The 17,952-nt window shown below is 60.9% G+C and overlaps 2 protein-coding genes across 10 annotated transcripts in view; both read right to left on the bottom strand.

Moving 5' to 3' along the window:
• Nucleotides 1-5,032: 5,032 nt before the first annotated feature.
• On the bottom strand, nucleotides 5,033-6,831 carry GOLT1A (golgi transport 1A). 2 transcript variants are annotated; one of them, XM_058855513.1, is made up of 5 exons: nucleotides 6,786-6,831; nucleotides 6,221-6,312; nucleotides 5,966-6,144; nucleotides 5,501-5,564; nucleotides 5,033-5,356 (listed from the first exon to the last, which is right to left on the bottom strand). In XM_058855513.1, exons 1-5 carry the CDS (start codon nucleotides 6,808-6,810, stop codon nucleotides 5,318-5,320), a joined length of 399 nt encoding a protein of 132 aa, XP_058711496.1. In that variant the 5' UTR covers nucleotides 6,811-6,831; the 3' UTR covers nucleotides 5,033-5,317. The 2 variants fall into 2 exon arrangements, with proteins under 2 accessions (XP_058711496.1, XP_058711495.1); XM_058855512.1 differs by lacking the exon at nucleotides 6,786-6,831 and having other exon boundaries at nucleotides 6,221-6,604.
• Nucleotides 6,832-10,082: 3,251 nt separating this feature from the next.
• Nucleotides 10,083-17,952, bottom strand: part of PLEKHA6 (pleckstrin homology domain containing A6) — a 47,632-nt gene continuing 39,762 nt past the window's right edge. For 5 of the 8 annotated variants that reach the window (XM_058855479.1, XM_058855484.1, XM_058855483.1 and 2 more), the window contains 14 exons: nucleotides 17,628-17,795; nucleotides 16,646-16,795; nucleotides 16,351-16,446; nucleotides 15,606-15,717; nucleotides 15,334-15,473; nucleotides 14,635-14,781; nucleotides 13,120-13,246; nucleotides 12,943-13,031; nucleotides 12,455-12,652; nucleotides 12,179-12,343; nucleotides 11,908-12,041; nucleotides 11,563-11,705; nucleotides 10,483-10,607; nucleotides 10,084-10,222 (listed from right to left, as the gene is read on the bottom strand). In XM_058855479.1, the coding sequence (XP_058711462.1) occupies nucleotides 10,492-10,607; nucleotides 11,563-11,705; nucleotides 11,908-12,041; nucleotides 12,179-12,343; nucleotides 12,455-12,652; nucleotides 12,943-13,031; nucleotides 13,120-13,246; nucleotides 14,635-14,781; nucleotides 15,334-15,473; nucleotides 15,606-15,717; nucleotides 16,351-16,446; nucleotides 16,646-16,795; nucleotides 17,628-17,795 (1,785 nt within the window). In that variant the 3' untranslated portion in view covers nucleotides 10,084-10,222; nucleotides 10,483-10,491. Of the gene's footprint in view, nucleotides 10,223-10,482; nucleotides 10,608-11,562; nucleotides 11,706-11,907; nucleotides 12,042-12,178; nucleotides 12,344-12,454; nucleotides 12,653-12,942; nucleotides 13,032-13,119; nucleotides 13,247-14,634; nucleotides 14,782-15,333; nucleotides 15,474-15,605; nucleotides 15,718-16,350; nucleotides 16,447-16,645; nucleotides 16,796-17,627; nucleotides 17,796-17,952 lie in introns of all 8 variants that reach the window. The other 3 variants (XM_058855478.1, XM_058855480.1, XM_058855481.1) reach the window with 2 other exon arrangements.

A 17,952-nucleotide genomic window follows, 5' to 3' on the forward strand; every position in this document is an offset into this window, starting at 1 on the left:
CCGGGCTGGATTCTCCTCCCCTGGCAGGGGCAGGGCTGGGAATGCCATGGATAAGGCTGGACGGGGTTGGGAATGCCATGGATAACAGCGGGAAGGTTGGGAATGCCATGGAGAACTTGGGCAGGATGGGAATGCCACGGAGAGCACTGGGAGGGTTGGGAATGCCATGGATAGCCCTGAGAGGGTTGGGAATGCCATGGAGAACACTGAGGAGCTTGGAAATGCCATGGATAGCACCGGGAAGGTTGGGAATGCCATGGATAACTCTGGGGAGGTCGGGAATGCCATAGAGAACCCAGGGAGGGTTGGGAATGCCATGGATAACCCTGGGGAGGTTGGGAATGCCATAGAGAACCCAGGGAGGGTTGGGAATGTCATGGAGAACTCTGGGAAGGTTGGGAATGCCATGGATAACCCTGGGAAGGTTGGGAATGCCACGGAGAGCACCGGGAAGGTTGGGACAGTCCCCAGGGAGGGTGGCACAGCCAGAACCCCCCGCGTGCCCAGTGGGAGTGGGACAAGGGGAGCTGCGGATATCTGGGAGATGGGATCCCCCGTTCCTCGGAGCTGTGAGGGACACGAGTCCCTGCTGGGTGCTGGCACAGGTCCGGGTGCCATCCTGGCCGAGGAGATGTCCCCAAACTCCACCTGCAGGGGAATGACGGGATTCTCCCCAAGGGAATGGGAACGGCAAGGGACACTCGGCCCTGTTTGCCATGGAGACACCGAGCGAAGACCCCCCAGCCCCCTCTGCCCTCTGGAGAGCCCCCCCAGCCCCAGCTCCGTTAAACCAAGGCTGGTGCTTGGAGCAGAGAACGGCCGAACTCATCACAGCTGCTCCATTTGGGATCAGATCCTGGCGTTTGGGAAGGGAGACGCTGCTCGAATCCCTCAGGAGCCTCCAGCTGCTCCCCCGCCCCTCCCCAGGTCGCCGTGTCCCCCCCCGGAAGCCCCCAGCCCGGGGTGGGGGGTGCTGGATCCGCCCCGTGGCTCCCAGGGTCTCCTGACCTCGGGAATCTCGCTGGGAAGTGACTGCAAAGGCAATAAAAATGTTCTTGGATGAACCCCGAGGACACATTCACCCCCAGCCCCACAATCACCCTCCCGCTCATGGGATTTGTCACCCCAGTCCAGGGGACACCCCATAAAACTCCAAACAACTTTCCCCCCAGACCCGGGGTTTCAGCGCCTCATTCCCGGTGGGATTTTGCTGCCAGGGCATTGCTGACCCCGGCAGACCCCAGGGCTCAGCCCCACGGGTCTCTGCCCCCACCCCTGACGTCTTTTCCCACGCAGGACCCGTGTCCCTGCGTCACTCCGGGGAGCCTCGTGGCCCGGCGCAGGTTGCGGGGAGGGAGCGGGGTCAGGAGCCGCAGGGCCTGGCAGGGATCCCGCGGCCATAAATCCCTGCCCGGGCATCCCGCGGGCTCTGCCGGCTTTGCCAAGCTCCGCTCCCCGCTGGAAAAGCCGCGGGGGCGGCAGCACTTCAAAGGAAAAAGGGGTCCCGGGATGTGGGGCAGTGGGGATCCCACGTTTCCAGCCCCTTCTGATCCAGGGCAGCTGCATCTGCAGGATCCCTGAGGATTTGGGATGCTCTGGGCACGGCTTTGTCCCCTCAGGCACGGCTGGACCCCTCTCCTGCGGGGAATCCAGAGGGGGATAAGCTGGGAAATGCTGTGGGATGGGGGACAACCCTTCCCTGCCACTGGGATGGCCCCAAAACCCCCTTGGATGGGAAATGGGGAAAAGCGACTTCCCCAAATCCATCAGAGAGCCAAGGGCTGCTGCTTTGGGGTGGCCACTGGGGCGGCTGTCCCAGCTCCAGGAATCTGGGGACACCTTCCCAGTGCCGGGAAACCCCCAAAAGGAATTTCCCAGACCCCTCTGCCAACCTGGAGCCAAAGCTGCGATGGAAAAGGTCTAAAAAACCTGGAAAAGTGGTTTTGTGGGGGGTTAGAAGGACAGGGACACAGGAGAGAAGGGGACAGGGACATCAGGCAGCTCTGGGACAACGCTGGGTTCATTCCCGACCTTTCAGATCCATAGGGAAGATCCTGAATTCTTCCCATGCAGCCCCAAAACATCCTTTAACTTGAATTTTCAACCACAGAATATTCCAGGGCATCAGGGAAAGGCAGAAGTGGGTCCATGTGAGGAACCTGCTGCAGTTTTCCACAAAATCCCGGGGATTTATCCAATTATGGAGCCCATCAAGAGCAGCTCCTCTGGAAATATCAGGGAATTGTTCCCCAGTCATTTTCCTGCCTGTTTTTCAGGGAGAATGGAAGGAAAACATTTCCCAGAGAGGAACAATCGCCTTCCCGATGGATAAATTCATTCCTCTCTCCTGTCAGGCTGAGTGGGTGCTTTCCTTAAAATAAAATCTGAATTTTTTAGCTCTTCCAGCTCCAAACAAAATCACTGGGAAGTTTGGCTGAGCAGCTCGGATTTCTTGAGGGATTTTTTTGGAGCAGCACAGAGAAAAGGAGGTGAATTTCTGCTCTTCCCTGGCATTTTCCAGCTTTCCTAATCCCGATTTTTACTGGCTGTGAAAACACAGGAGGCTCGAGAGGATCCTCATTCCGGGTGACCGAAAAGCTCCGGGGTAAAAACAACTTTTGGGAAGGGCTTAGGGGAGGCTCCGGATGGCACCGGCACCAGGGGAATTCGGGGATTGACGTCAGGGCAAACCCGGAGCTTGTGCCTGAACCCAAAACCCTGCCAGAGAGAGGATTTACGGAGCCAGGGGGAGAACATTCCCAGCAAAAATCTTCTGGAGAGGAGCTCGGGCTGAGGGAGCTCCCAGCCATTCCCTGCGGATATTCCGAGCCTGGAAAAACTGTGGCTGCTCCATGGAAGTGTCTGGGTGGGGTTTGGAGCAACCTGGGATAAGGGAGAGTGGCCCAAGTGGGATGGGACGGGCTTTAAGATCCCTAAAAACCCCAAACCCTTCCATGGTTCCGTGATCCTTCAATGCCATCCAGGGAATCTCCTCATCCTTGGTTTGGTTTTCCCAGCAGGGAGAGGTGACGGCACCTCCCAGCACCTGGGCACATTTCCTGCTCCTCCATAGTGGATTCCACAGGGGTGGGAGCCCTAAACCTCGGGAATCTCCTCATCCTGCACACGCTGCCTCTGGGAATCTTCCTCTTCCTCCTGGTGGAGGCCTCAAAATGAATCCTCACCAGGAAAAGTTGGGAATTTTCAGCTGGAGGAAAGCAACAGAGGAACGGAGGCACTGAGGAGACTCCAAGGCTCCAAATTCCTGCCAGGAATCTCATTTCCCCTTCCTGCTGCCATCAAAGCACACAAAAACTGGGATCCCCTTCCCGGAGTTGGGATTTGGGTGCCCAAACGAGCCCAGAGCTGCTCCCAGCCCTGGTTTCACCTGGGGCACAGCTGGGCTGGTGACAACAGGCATGACCAGGTGACAACAGGCATGGCCAGGTGACAACAGGCACAACCAGGTGACAATGGGCATGACCAGGTGACAATAGGCATGGCCAGGTGACAACGGGTACAACCAGGTGACAACAGGCATGGCCAGGTGACAACGGGCACGACCGGGTGACAACAGACATGGCCAGGTGACAACAGGTACAGGCAGATGACAACAGGCACAACCAGGTGACAATGGGCACAGCCAGGTGACAACAGGCACGACTGGGTGACAACAGGCACGGCCAGGTGACAACGGGCACGACCGGATGACAACAGGCACAACCAGGTGACAACAGACATGACCAGGTGAAAATAGGCATGGCCAGGTGACAATGGGGACGTCCAGGTGACAACAGACATGGCCGGGTGACAACAGGCACTTCCAGGTGACAACAGGCATGGCTAGGTGATAACAGGTACGGGCAGCTGACAACAGGCATGACCAGGTGACAACAAGCACAGCCAGGTGACAATGGGCATGGCCAGGTGACAACAAGCACAGCCAGGTGACAACGGGCATGACCAGGTGACAACGGGCATGACCAAGTGACAACAGGCATGACCAGGTGACAAGGGGCACAGTTGACAACAGGCACGGCCAGGTGACAACGGGCACGACTGGGTGACAACAGGCATGGCCGGGTGACAATGAGCATGACCAGGTGACAACAAGCACAGCCAGGTGACAAGGGGCACAGGCAGGTGACAACAAGCACAGGCAGGTGACAAGGGGCACAGGCAGGTGACAACAGGCACTTCCAGGTGACAACAGGCACAGCCAGGTGACAACAGGCACAGCCAGGTGACAATGAGCACAACCAGGTGACAATGGGGATGTCCAGGTGACAAGAGGCACAGAGCCGCCATCTCCCGTCGGGCTCCGGAGGGAACAGGTTCAGCTCCAAGTCGTTAATTAATTCCTGCTCGTTAAGGAGGGCTCTCTGCGCAGGGAGCAGCTTTGATGTGATTGCTTTTGGGTTTAATTAAACTCCAGCCTCCCGAGCGCTGCTGGAAACCTGGCTGGGATCCAGCGCAGCCCGGGGAGATGCCGAGGTGTCCAACCGGCTCTCCCGGGGAGAGGAATTCTGGCAGCCGGGGAGGAAAAACTCCCTTAAATTCACCTGAGGTGATGCTGGGGGAGCTCCTGCCCCGGGAATGTGCCTGTGCCACCTCCAGACATGGGAATGTCCCTGTGCCATCTCCTGCCCCGGGAATGTCCCTGTGCCACCTCCAGCCATGGGAATGTCCCCATGCCATCTCCAGACATGGGAATGTCCCTGAGCCTTCTCCAGCCATGGGAATGTCCCTGTGCCATCTCCAGACATGGGGGGTGTCCCTGTGTCACCTCCAGCCATGGGAATGTCCCCGTGCCATCTCCTGCCCTGGGAATGTCCCCATGCCATCTCCAGCCATGGGAATGTCCCTGTGCCATCTCCAGACATGGGAGTGTCCCCATGCCATCTCCAGCCATGGAACTGTCCCTGTGCCACCCTGTGCCACCTCCAGCCATGGCCACCATGCCTCCTGGTGACACTGGGAGGTGCAGTGCTGGGACAAGCCCTAAACCACGGGAAAGGAGCTGAGTCTGGGCTCGCTCTCGGAATTTTTTTTTTTTTTTATTAAATTAAATCTTTCACAGAAAAAAATATTAAATAAGTGCAAGAATTCCAGAATCCAGCCTGGTACAGCCCTCAGACCTTGGAGCCTGGCTCAGGAGCTCCATGGGACAGGGAGGGGACACCGTCCCTGCTGGGGGGTGGCTCTGGCCAGCACTGAGGGTCTTGGGGACAAGAGAGTCACCAGCTCTTGGGGACAGCCCGACCTGGGGCTCTCTCAGCCCATCCCATCGCAGCCGCTCGGCCCAGGGCTGGCCAGGTCACACCATGGAGCCGCTGTCCCCCATTTTCTGCAGGAGCTGCGACAGGGACAGAGCAGGGTTAGCGGGAAAACCGACCCGAGCAGCTCTGGGGACACCACGGTGACATTTCCTCTGCAAATCCATGGGGATGGATCCCAGCCAGGGATTGAGGGTCCCGAGGGGTCCCCAGCCCATTCTCACCTGGCTCAGCAGGGGGATGTTTGCCAGCGAGCCCAAGAACCCGAAAGCCACCGGGAAGAAGCTCCTGTGTGGACACAAAAGGCCCTGCTGAGCTCCGGGGAGCATCCTCCAAACCCAGGCTGCAGCTTGAGGATCCCACCCAAGATCCCACCTGAGGGATCCCATCCTGAGGATCCCACCCCAGGGATCCCATCCTGAGGATCCCACCCCAGGGATCCCATCCAGAGGATCTCATCCCAGGGATCTCATCCTGAGGATCCCATCCAAGGATCCCATCCCAAGGATCCCATCCCAAGTTTCCCATCCCAAGTTTCCCATCCCGAGGATCCCATCCCAAAGATCCCATCCTGAGGATCTCATCCCAGGGATCTCATCCTGAGGATCTCATCCCAAGGATCCCATCCCAAGTTTCCCATCCCAAGTTTCCCATCCTGAGGATCCCATCCCGAGGATCCCATCCTGCACCTGAAGAGGGAGATGAATCCGTAGGCCTCCAGCAGCATCCCCAGGATCGGCCACCGCATGAGGACCACGATGAGCCCCCCGAAGAAGAAGCTGGTGCCCTTCAGCTTGGACCGCTGGAAGAAGAAGGTGAAGGTCCTCCGGAAGCCGATGATGAAGACCAAGCCGGAGAGGAAGAGGAGCTGGGAGGAGGGAGGGGACAGGGTCAGCGCAGCTCCTTGTCCCAGCTGTGGGGACGCCCAGCCCGGCCCTACTCACGTTCCCAAAAGCCATGAGCACCGAGTCGAAGTACAGGAGGATCCCAAAGAGGAGGAAGAAGAGGCCGAAGCCGACCAGGCCCACTCCGATCCCTGTGGAAAACGGTAGAGCAGGGGCAAAGGCTTGGCTCCACATCCCAGCTCCCAGCACCTCCTTATCCCGTTCCTCCCCAAAAAATACCCTTTGGATTTTTCCCCAGACCTCAGGAACAGCCTTGGCACCCAGGCCAGGCCTGGAGGAGACCCCAGAAACCCCCGAGGCCACCGGACAAATCAGGAACCACAAAGGAAAGATCACCAGGAAAACCCCATCCAGCCTTTCCCTTTTCCCTTTCCCTCCAGGAAAGGCTGGAGACGATCCCTGGATGATCCTGGAAAACCTCCCCACCCCCAGCCCATCCCCTTCTCCATCCCACCCCTCCCTGCCCCAACCACCCCATCCAGCGGCTCCCCGATGGGACTGGGAGCTGCCCAACGTCCCTACGGAGTTCCCGGATCCCGCAGGACGGGAATTCCAGCTGGGACAGGAATTCCCACTGGGACACGGCCACCCCATGCCCGCTTACGCTGGAAGTCACTCAGGGACACCATCTTGGCGGTGACGGGGCCGGGCAAGGGCCACTTCCAGAGTGACCCTTGGAAAAGCCCTTTAGTCCCCACGTCATCCTGGGAATCATTAACGGCCCCGGAAACGCCCACAGAGCCACCGCCGGGGGACACGGTGGCTTCAGGGGACACGGTGGCTTCAGGGGACACATGGTGGCTTCAGGGGACACATGTGGCTTCAGGGGACACATGGGGGCTTCAGGGGACACACAGGGGCTGCAGGGGACACGATGGCTTCAGGGGGCACACAGGGGCTGCAGGGGACACGGTGGCTTCAGGGGACATGGTGGCCCCAAAAGGGACACGGTAGCTCCAGGGGGACATGCTGGATTCGGGGGACACACAGTGGCTTCAGGGGTCATGGTGGCTTCAGGGGACACACTGGGGCTTAAGGGGACACACGGTGGCTTCAAAAAGGACTCAGTAGCTCCAGGGGGACATGGTGGCTTCAGGGGACACACAGGGGCTTCAGGGGACACACGGTGACTTCAGGGGACACACAGGGGCTTCAGGGGTCATGGTGACTTCAGGGGACACATGGTGGCTTCAGGGGACACAGTGGCTTCAAAAGGGACACACGGGGGCTTCAGAGGACACACAGGGGTTTCAGGGAACACATGGGGGGTTCAGGGGACACACAGGGGCTGCAGGGGACACATGGTGGCTTCAGGGGACATGGTGGCTCCAAAAGGGACATGGTGGCTTCAGGGGACATGGTGGCTCCAGGGGTCATGGTGGCTTCAGGGGGACACAATAGCTCAAAAAGGGACATGGTGGCTCCAGGGGGGACACGGTGGTTCCATAGGGACATGGTGGCTCCAGAGGGGCACGATGGTTCTGTAGGGACATGGTGGCTCTGGAGGGGACACAGTGGCTCCAAAAGGGACACAGTGGCTTCAGGGGGGACACGGTGGCTCCAGGGGGACATGGTGGCTTCAGGGGACATGGTGGCTTCAGGGGACACGGTGGCTCCAGGGAGGACACAGTGGCTCATGAGTTGCCTGGGATGGGAAGGGATGGGATGGATCCCTAAAGTAGGGGAAACAGGGAGATTGTGGCTTCCTTGGGGTGGCCGAGTGGCACCGAGGGGACAGCAGAGGTCCCTGCAGTGTCCCCAGGAGTCCAGGTGCATTCCCATGGATCCCATGGATCCCAGGCTGCTCCACGGCAGAGTTTTGGGAATGCCGAGGTTCCCGGGATTTGCTGGTAGGTGTGGGAATACCGGCTCGTCCAAAGCCAGCACAGGGTCCCTGTGTCACCTCTGTCACCCCAGAGCCACCCAAACCCAGCCATTCCCAAAATTTACCCCACAAACAGCCCCGGGATGGGAATTTTATCCCTTCACAAGCACCACAACCAACCCTGGTGGGAAAGCAAATCCCAAAAAAAACAGGGAGAGGGAGGAGGCGCTGCCTCTGGAGCCCCAGCACCCCCTGCTTCTCCAACCCAACATTAAAATCCATATCCAAACTCACCCCGGGAAAAGAAAAAAGACAGGAAAACATTATTTTTTCATAGATATTTTTATTTCTCTACCGCTAGGAAAATATCCCAGAAAACCAAATCCCTCCCGTCCCACCCTCCCCGAATGCATAAATAGATTTATTTCCTCCCGATGCAAATCCTTCCCGGGTTAACAAGTCACTGCTTTATGAAGTGTTTATGAAAAATAATAACCAAAAATAAAATTAATTAATTAAGGTTTCCTTTATTATTATTTTATTATTATTATTATTTTTTAAAATAAAATAAAATCGCAGCCGGGTCACGCCCTGGGGACAGCAGCCCGTGGCTTTGGGAAGGGCGGGATGGGAGCTTTGGGATGCTCCTCATCCTCTCTGGATCCTGGAGATGGGAATTGCTGCCCCACAGCCACCCCGGGATGTCCCCAAGGTGTCCCCAGAGTAAGGGGGGAGGGGTCTGCCCCAGTCACCCGAGGTGGGACACAGGGAAATAAACTCATCCTCTCTTCAAACTTACAGTCTCTGTATATTTTATTTTAAATAAATTTGCTTTTAATAAAAGCAGAAAAAATAGATATATATTTTTAAATAGGTTTTTTTCCTTTTTTTTTTTCCTTCTTTTTTGTTTTTTTTTTTTTTTTATTATTTTATTTTTATTATTATTATTTCCTCCCCCCTCTGATAAATTGGCAAAGAATCTTTTTTTTTATTTGTCGGCAGGGCTGGCGCCAACAAATCCTGCGGAGAAGAGAGAGCTCGGCACGAGCTTTTTTTCCCGGGAAAAGAAGAGGAAAACCAAATATAGATATATATTATAAATGTAGAATTTCCATCAAACATATATTAAGGCATGTAAATAGCAAAATAAAGGGCCGGCTTTATGAGCTAAAGGGGCTGAGGGAGGCTGGGGAAGCGGGATTTAGGGCTCCAGGGATCCTACAAGTATTGCTAAATTGGGATTGGGATGCAGGGAGGTCCTGGGGGGAGGTTTGGGATCGGGCCAGGAGGGATGGATGGGATTTGGGATTTGGGATCCAGCTCCTGGCTCCGTCCTCCCTGCCACCCTCACATCCTTCCAGGGATTCTGCTTTTATCCCACCCGCCAGGATGATAAAGAAAAGGGGAATTTGCTACAGGAGATCCGAACCGCTGGAAGGGGCTGGAGAGCCGCGGGAAGGGATTTTTGGAGGGTGACAGCGGGACGGGGGCAGCCCAGGTGACCTTGCTGTCCCCAAACCCCTCCTCAGCACCGTCCCCACCCTCCAGAGGGGGGTCCTTGTGGTCCCCACAGCTCCGTTATCCCACCTGGCGCCCCAATTCCCTGCTCTGCTCCCATCCAACGTCCCCATCCCTGCCCAGAGCTCCCACCCCGCGCTCGGAGAGCCCTTGGGGCGCCCTGGGCACCTCCGTGTCCCCCCAGCACCACCTCCACCCGTCCTGTCCCCTTCCTCCTCCGGCTGAGCCACCGGTGGTGGCACAGACGGGTTCCAAAATCGGGATCAGAGCTCCGGGAAGGGAAAGGGCGCCCGAGGGGCTGAGGAGGAGCACCCAGGTCCGCTGGAAGGTGGGAGCACCACCCGTGGCGGGGACAGGCGGGTCCCCACGCCAAGAGCCCCTTCACAGACCTCGGGGGGCCGTGCCAGGAGTCCCGCGCTCGCCGCTGGGCCGGTGGCCGCTGTCACAGCTGTCCAGGTGTGTCCCTGTGGCCGCTGACAGCCCTGGGGGCTCCTTGGGGACAACCCCCAGCCCCCACCCGTCTCCTTGGGGAGGGGGCTCCCGTCAGTGCCGCACCTCCCGGTGGTGTCGCCGCCGCAGGGAGGGAAGGGGGTCCGGGAGAACCGAGGACGGTGGCGAAAGGTTCGGTGTCACCGCCGGAGGGGACTAAAAGGTGGCCCCGTGGAACTTGATGGCGCCGGCAGCAGCCAGGGCTTGAGCTGGGGTGGGGGGGACAGAGGGGCTGAGCTGGGGGGGCTCCACCCTGCGCCCACCCCCCCGTGGAAATCGCGGCGGGGATTTCGGCCCAGGGAGGCTCTGACACCCCCACGCCTCGCAATTTTCATGCTGGGCCCCCCCCCCCCCCTTTTTCCACCCTTCACGGCCCCTCGGCTTTGGGGGTTTGGGGACACTCGGTCCATGGAGGAGCCGGGGCTGACGTGGCAGCGAGGGGATGACGTCAGAGAGAAGAGGTGCTTACGTCACAGGCTCACACCCGCATGAGGTGGCTGCTGTCGGCGGCCCGGGGCGGCTCGGACGAGAGGGGGTTGGTCGGTGGAGTCGGGGAGGCTGGGGAGGTGGGAGGGCTGGGGGTAGCGCACTGAGCTGGAAAGGAGAAACGGGAGAGGGGCGTGAAGGACGCGGGCAGCGGGGAGAGGGCAGCGGGGAGAGGGCAGGGGCAGGAGGGAGGAAAGGGGGGAAGCAAGCGTGGGTAGGGCAGAGTCACAGCTGGACGGAGGCACAGCTGGCAGGGCACAGTCACAGCTGGCAGAAGGACACAGTCACAGCTGGCAGGACAGAACCACAGCTGGCAGAAGGACAGAGCCACAGCTGGGCAGGACAGGCAGGCACAGCTGGGCAGGAAGGACAAAAACACAGCTGGCAGAAGGACAGAGCCACATCTGGGCAGGACAGGCAGGTATAGCTGGCAGGGCACAGTCACAGCTGGCAGCACAGAGCCACAGCTGGCAGGGCACAGTCACAGCTGGCAGAAGGACAGAGCCACAGCTGGGCACAGCACGCACACGTGAGCTCCCGGCCGGGCTCCTCATGGACAAGGCACGGTGTGGCACACGATGTCACCATGCTCACCTGGGCACGGCGCGCCACCAGCATCCCCCCGCCCCAGCATCGCCATGCGTGGCCACAAGGTGCCAGCCCATGCCACCACAACCCCTCCGGCACGGGGTGACACCACAATTCCCTGTCCGTGGGGTGCCGCCACAACCTCCCTGCTCGGGGTGACACCGTGCTTGCTCAGCCGCGCCGTGCCACTTGAAGCCATCGCATGCCACCCTCCTGTCACCCCGCCAGGCCCTCCCACCCTCGCAAACGCTCCCGACCAGGCGCTGGAAGCCGTGCCCGGCTGGAATTGCTGCTCCATCCCGGGATCTCGGGGAGGGCAGGAGCTGCTGGCCTCACCCAAGGCTGACCCCTCTCCTGCTCGCTGACCCCTTGCCATGCTGCCAAATCCGCACCTGCCTTCCCCCTCCTGCCCCCTTGGCGCCTCATTCTCCCAGGGATCTGCAGGACCCGCCCCTCCAAGCCCCCCATTCCTCACCCGACAGCATCCGGCCGCGGCGCGAGGCCTCGGCAGCCAGGGCACACGAGATCTCGATCCTCTTCTCCTGCTCCTGCAGCTGCATCTCAGGGTCCTGGGGGGTGTCCACCTCCCCCTCGCCCAGGGGAATGACGTTCTGCAGGCTGGGAACGGCACCTGGGGTCAGCACGGCCGCCAGGACCCCCGGGATGGGAAGGGTGGAGGGGGGGGGGTGCCCTGGGATGGGCGGGGAAGGGGTGGAGGTGGATGGGTGGTCTCGGAATGGGCTGGGAAGGGATGGGGGTGGGTGGTCAGTTCCCCTCAGGATGACCCCTGGCACGGCCGGCGTGGACGCTGCAGCCTCACCTGGATTTGGCAATGAGGGTCTTGATCCTTTCCACCTTCTTCTGCTTCTCCTTCATCTCCTCGGGGCTGAGGGGCGATTCCGGCTCCAGCTCCACGTAGCGCTCAGGGATCAGGACTTTGTCCGGCGTGGACAGCTGGGGACAGTGGGGCGAGCTGAGCAAGTGCCCTGTGCCACCCCCAAACTCCGCCTGGACACAGCTCCAGGACGCTGTCCGAGGCCGGGGGACGCTGTGACCACGCTGAGGGACACTCGGGGACATCCCGTCCTCACCTCCTTGTTGATGTCCACATCGTAGTGCTGCGGCTCCAGCTCCATCTTGCGCAGCCGGGCGATCTCCTCCTGCGGCGTCTCGTACACCTTGCCCGGCTCATCGGAGCGCAGCGCGGCCTCCAGGTCCGAGATGTCCACCTCGTGGATGCTGCGGTGTCTCCTCACCTGCGAGGGACGGCGCCTCGCTCAGCGTCCCCAAGGAGCGGGCGGGCGCGTTGTCCCCTGTGCCACCCCGCGGTGTCCCCGCCGCTCCCCCGGCCGCGCTCAGGGACTCACCACCTTGTAGGAAGCGGGGGTTTTGGTGCCGGGGGGGTCGGGCTGGGGGCCGGGGAGCTGCTGGGGACTGGGGAGCTGCAGGCTGCGCCGCTTCTCCTTCATGGAGCCGCTCTGGTGCCGCTTCATGCGGTCGATCTGCTCCTCCACGCTCATCTTCACCTTGGTCTCGGTGGCGAACACGGCGCTCTTGGGTCTCTCCTGGGGACGAGTCCCAGCCCCACGGTGACCCACTGGTGGCCGGCCACATCCTCCCAGTGCCACCCCCCTCTGCCGGGAGCCACTGAGCTGTCACTCCCGGGATGTCACTCCCGGGATGTCACTCCCGGGAGCAGGGAAGGTGCTGAATTCAGCCTGGGGGTCTCCAGGAGGTGGATGGTGACACACGGAGCCACACAGCCACAGGCTCCTGACCCCAGGCTGCAGCAGAGCCCCGCTTGGCTCACCCAGACCCCCCAGCCGAGCCCCCGGCCCCTCCAGCCGAGCCCTACCCGGGAGCCCAGCCCGTTGGCCAGGCCGTTCCTCCTGGGCACCGCCTCGTCCTCTGCCGGAGACTTGGTCCTGGGGGGGACGATTCCCACTGCGGGGGAGACCACAATGCCGGGATGAGGCGGGGCAGGGTCCCGGTGCCACCCCCGGGGTCCTGCCGGGTGTCCCCAGTGCCGTACCCTTGTTGAGAGCCGCTTGTTTGTCCCCGTCCTGCTCGGGCCGGCTCTGCGGCAGCGCCTCGGGCGCGGGGCCGGGGGGGCTGGGCCGGGGGGGCTCCTTCTTGCTCTGCTCGAAGCCTGGTTTGGGCTGTGGAGGGGGGAAAAGGTCCCCAGTGAGCCCCAGTCCTGCTGGGGGACCGCGCTCTGCCTGGGGACACCCGCTGCTCTTGGGGTGACAGCATGGACACACGGACAGGGGACACCCGCTGCTCTTGGGGTGACAGCATGGACACATGGACAGGGGACACCCGCTGCTCTTGGGGTGACAGCATGGACACACGGACAGGGGACACCCGCTGCTCTTGGGGTGACAGATCAGGGACACACGGACAGGGGACACCCGCTGCTCTTGGGGTGACAGCATGGACACACGGACAGGGGACACCCGCTGCTCTTGGGGTGACAGCATGGACACACGGACAGGGGACACCCGCTGCTCTTGGGGTGACAAACACACCATGGACACACGGACAGGGGACAACCGCTGCTCTTGGGGTGACAAACACACCATGGACACACGGACAGCAGCCAGGTGGGACCAGAGCACCCCAAAATTGTGGGGACAGGGGCTGAGGGGGCTCTGCTCTTGTCCCTGCTATGTCCCATCCTGCCAGGGCTGGGCTGTCCCCACCGCTGTCCCCACAGCAGGGGACCAAGGTTCTTACAGGGTGACAATCCCTCCACGGCCACCAGGAGCTGAGGGACAGGGACATCCTGGCTCTGTGCTGGGCTCCCGTGCCCATGGGGTCACACACGGGCATGAGAGCCAGCAAAGGGACATTTTTGGGGTCCTCCCCCTCTTGCATCCCATGGGAACAGCCCAGGAACTGCTGGGGTGACAGAGGGCTGTGACAGCAGCCCCGTGTGTCCCCCTGCCTGCACATGACACCCCTGGATCCACGCACAGCCACCGCTGTGCCACCCATGGCGGCTGGAAGTGCCACTTGTGGCTGGAAGTGCCACCCACAGCGGCTGGAATTGTCACCCACAGCGGCTGGAAGTGCCACCTGTGCTGGCACCGTGTCCTTTCCCAGCTCGGCACAGCCGCTGCTTTTCCACAGTCACCCATCCCGACCCTCGGCTGTGAGGACGCTCGTGTCACCCGTGTCCCCCCCACACAGCCGAGGTGGCACCAGGAATTCCTGCCAGCACCCCACGGGGAGCGGCGACACGGAAGGACAGCGACAGACGGCAGAGCAAAGCAGAGGGGACAACCAGGGACAACCTCCCCAGGGGGGGGAGGAGGAGGAGGAGGGGACAATCCCTGTCCTGAGCCTGCACAGGCCGTGGTGACCTGCTGGGGACACCGGAGGGGTGGCAGGGCTGCAGCTCGCAGAGCTGTCGCCGTGCCAAGCGCCACCTCCACGCCGTCCCCATGGATTTGGAGCGGGAAGCTCCGGCTCCTGCCTCATCCCAGCGCCTTCCGTGTCACGAGGAGGAGGAGGAGGAGGAGGAAGACCCCGCAGGGTTCGGTACCTGTCCCCGCTTGGCCTCTCCTTGGTGCCAGGAAGGGGAGGCAGGGTAGGGCCAGAGGCGGCTCTCGCTGGGGAGCGGAGGAACGGCCGGAGGAGACTCCAGGGGGACGTAGGACTTGGGGAGGGGAGGTCGAGGCGGGCCTGGTTCCTGGGGCGGGCAGGAGCGGGAGGCGTGAGAGCAGAGAAGGAACAGAGAGTTAGAAAAGAGAGAATGAGGTGAAACACGGCGGGAGCGTCCTGGAGAAAGGGATGGAGGAGGGGGTGACTCCGGGGTGTCCCCCTGGCTGTCCCACATCCTGCTGCTCGTCCCCAGGGCCAGGCAGGGCTTGGGGGTTGCCCAAGGGGTTCTTGGCAGTTCTTGGGGGCACCTCTGGAGCTGGGGAGTTCCCAAATTCTGCCCTAAATAGATGTCCTGTGCGTGGAGGTGAGAGCAGCCCTGGGTGAGGGCACTCAGAGTGGCTGTGGTGGCACCAGGAGCTGCTCCTGGAAAAAAACTGGAGCTGAGCAACTCCCGTCCCTCCGGACCCACAGCCCTGCAAGGAGCACGGAGCCCAAAGTCACGGGGTGACACCAGGACCCATCCATGTCACCAAAACCGTGCCCCCGGGCAGAGCCACGAGGGGAGGCAGCTCCGTGCCCGGTGGCCAGCAGCCCCCAATCCCCCGCTGGTGGCCAAGAGGGGACAGCCAGGGTCACTGACCTCGCCAGGGCCGGGCTTGGTGGGCGATCCCTGGGAGCCGGAGATGAGGGAGAAGGGGCTCAGGGGGCTGGTGAGGCTGGCAGAGCTCAGGGGGCTGGCGGGGCTGTTGGAGCTGTAGGTGCCCGAGGGGCCCAGGGCCACTGTGGAGAAGAGCAGGAATGAGATAATGATAAGATAATTAATTATAAGATAATTATAAGATAATGAGGGTCTTCACCTCCCTGAGCAGGAGCCCACCAGGGATGCCCCAGGCAGGGACAGCCCCCCCTCACCTCTGTGCTTGGCAGTGTCGGTGCCACGGGAGGGGTTGTTCTTCCTCAGCCCCTCCATCACGTCCTGGATCCGCCAGATCTCCTTCTGGATCTGCCGGTTGAGCACCTCGTTCTGGGTGGGGGGAAAGGCAGCGCTCGGAGGGGTCCCAGGGACACCAGAGCCAACCCCAAACCAGGCTGGACCCCAGCCCCAAAGTGAGCCTTTGGAACTGGCTGAGGCTGAACCGTCACATCCAGGATTTTCATCCTGCTGGAAGCTCTGGACCTGCTCCCCAGGAACCCAGCTGGGCTGGGAGGAGCTGGGGGGACTCTGGGCTGCCCCCCTCGATGGCACCCAAGTGCCCAGGGTGGCTGAAGCTGGGCATGAGGGATGGGCATGGAGAACCCGCTGGTGGGGGGCAGAGTGGGGTGTCATCTCCATGGGGAGCCCGGGGATGGCAGGGGACCTGGATTCAGGTTCAGGGTGACAGGGGACACACACCTGCATGTCCAGGTTCAGGTGACAGGGGACACACACCTGGATTCAGGTTCAGGGTGACAGGGGACACACACCTGGATTCAGGTTCAGGGTGACAGGGGACACACACCTGGATGTCCAGGTTCAGGTGTCAGGGGACACTCTCACCTGGATTTCCAGGTTCAGGGTGACAGGGGGACACTCTCACCTGGATGTCCGGGTTCAGGGTGAGAGGGGGACATTCTCACCTGGATGTCCAGGTTCAGGGTGACAGGGGGACATTCTCACCTGGATGTCCAGGTTCAGCTGCTCCCAGAGGTCATCGTGCAGGGTGGACACCTCGCTCTCCAGGCTCTCATACTCGGCCGTGCTGTTTGCCAGGGCCTGAGGGGACATTGGGGGGGACCAGGGGGTCTTTGGCACCCAGCACAACCCCCCGAGCTGGGGAGGGGGTGTCAGCAGTGGGGAAAAGCTCTGAGGTGCAGAGACAGAAGCAGGAGCTGAGGTGGCACCTGTGATTTGTTTTGTCCCCAGGGAGGGGGAGCCGGGAAGGGACAAAAGGGACCCCAATTCCCCCCGTTACCGTGCTGGCCTGGGACAGCTCCACACGGATGTTGATCAGCTGGTTCTGGAGCGATTCCTTCTTGTGCAGCAGCTTCTCCGGGTAGGCGGGCTGGCTCCCGAACATCTCCAGCTCCTGGTGTGTCCCCATCAGGGCGCTCTCCAGGCTCTCCTGCAGGAACAGATGGAGCCACGAGGTCCTGGCTGCTCAATAACACACCCGGAGTGCCATGGCCTCTCCCCAGCTCAGAAATGTCCCCAAGCTGCGGCTGCCACATCCCTGGAAGTGTCCAAAGCCAGGTTGGAGAACCTGGGATGGTGAGTGGAACAAGATGTTTTTAATGACCCTTCAACCCAGGGATGGCAGGGGACACGCACACCTGAATGTCCAGGTTCAGGTGACAGGGGACACTGACCTGGATTCAGGTTCAGGTGACAGGGGACACACACCTGGATTCAGGTTCAGAATGACAGGGTACACACACACCTGTCTGTCCAGGTTCAGGTGACAGGGGACACACACACACACTTGGCTGTCCCGGTTCAGGGTGACAGAGGACACTGATCTGGATTCAGGTTCAGAATGACAGGGGACACACACACCTGACTGTCCAGGTTCAGGTGACAGGGGACACACACCTGGCTGTCCTGGTTCAGGGTGACAGAGGACACTGATCTGGATTCAGGTTCAGAATGACAGGGGACACACACACCTGTCTGTCCAGGTTCAGGTGACAGGGGACACACACCTGGATTCAGGTTCAGAATGACAGGGTACACACACACCTGGCTGTCCAGGTTCAGGTGACAGGGGACACACACCTGGCTGTCCTGGTTCAGGGTGACAGAGGACACTGATCTGGATTCAGGTTCAGGGTGACAGGGGACACTCTCACCTGGCTGTCCAGGTTCAACCCTAAGCCCTCCCGTGGTGACATCACTTCCTCACCACGCAGGTGCCACCACGTGGTGCCCCCGTGGCCACCTGAGGTGCCACCACGTACCTTCTCAGCCCGGAGCTGCTGCACCAGCCTCTCCTGCTCCCGCAGCACCTTGTTCTGCTCGCAGAGCTTCCCCAGCAGCTTCTGTGCCGGCCGGGAAGAGGAAGGGGGAGAGGAAGAGCAGGATGAGAATCCCACCAGGATGCAGCCAGGATTGATGGGATTTGTGGCCTGGGAGGGATGGGGATGGGCGTTCCAACCTCCTGCTGTCATCGCAGGGATTTCAGGGTGAGAAACCGGGAAATGGGGCAAGACCTCAACTCAGGGGAAGATTCATCCCCGAGGAGCACAAAGCGACCGGCACAGCTCTGCCTGCGGGGACAGGGGA

Source organism: Poecile atricapillus, chromosome 23, assembly GCF_030490865.1.
Source record: "Poecile atricapillus isolate bPoeAtr1 chromosome 23, bPoeAtr1.hap1, whole genome shotgun sequence".
Classification (NCBI taxonomy): Eukaryota; Metazoa; Chordata; class Aves; order Passeriformes; family Paridae; genus Poecile; species Poecile atricapillus.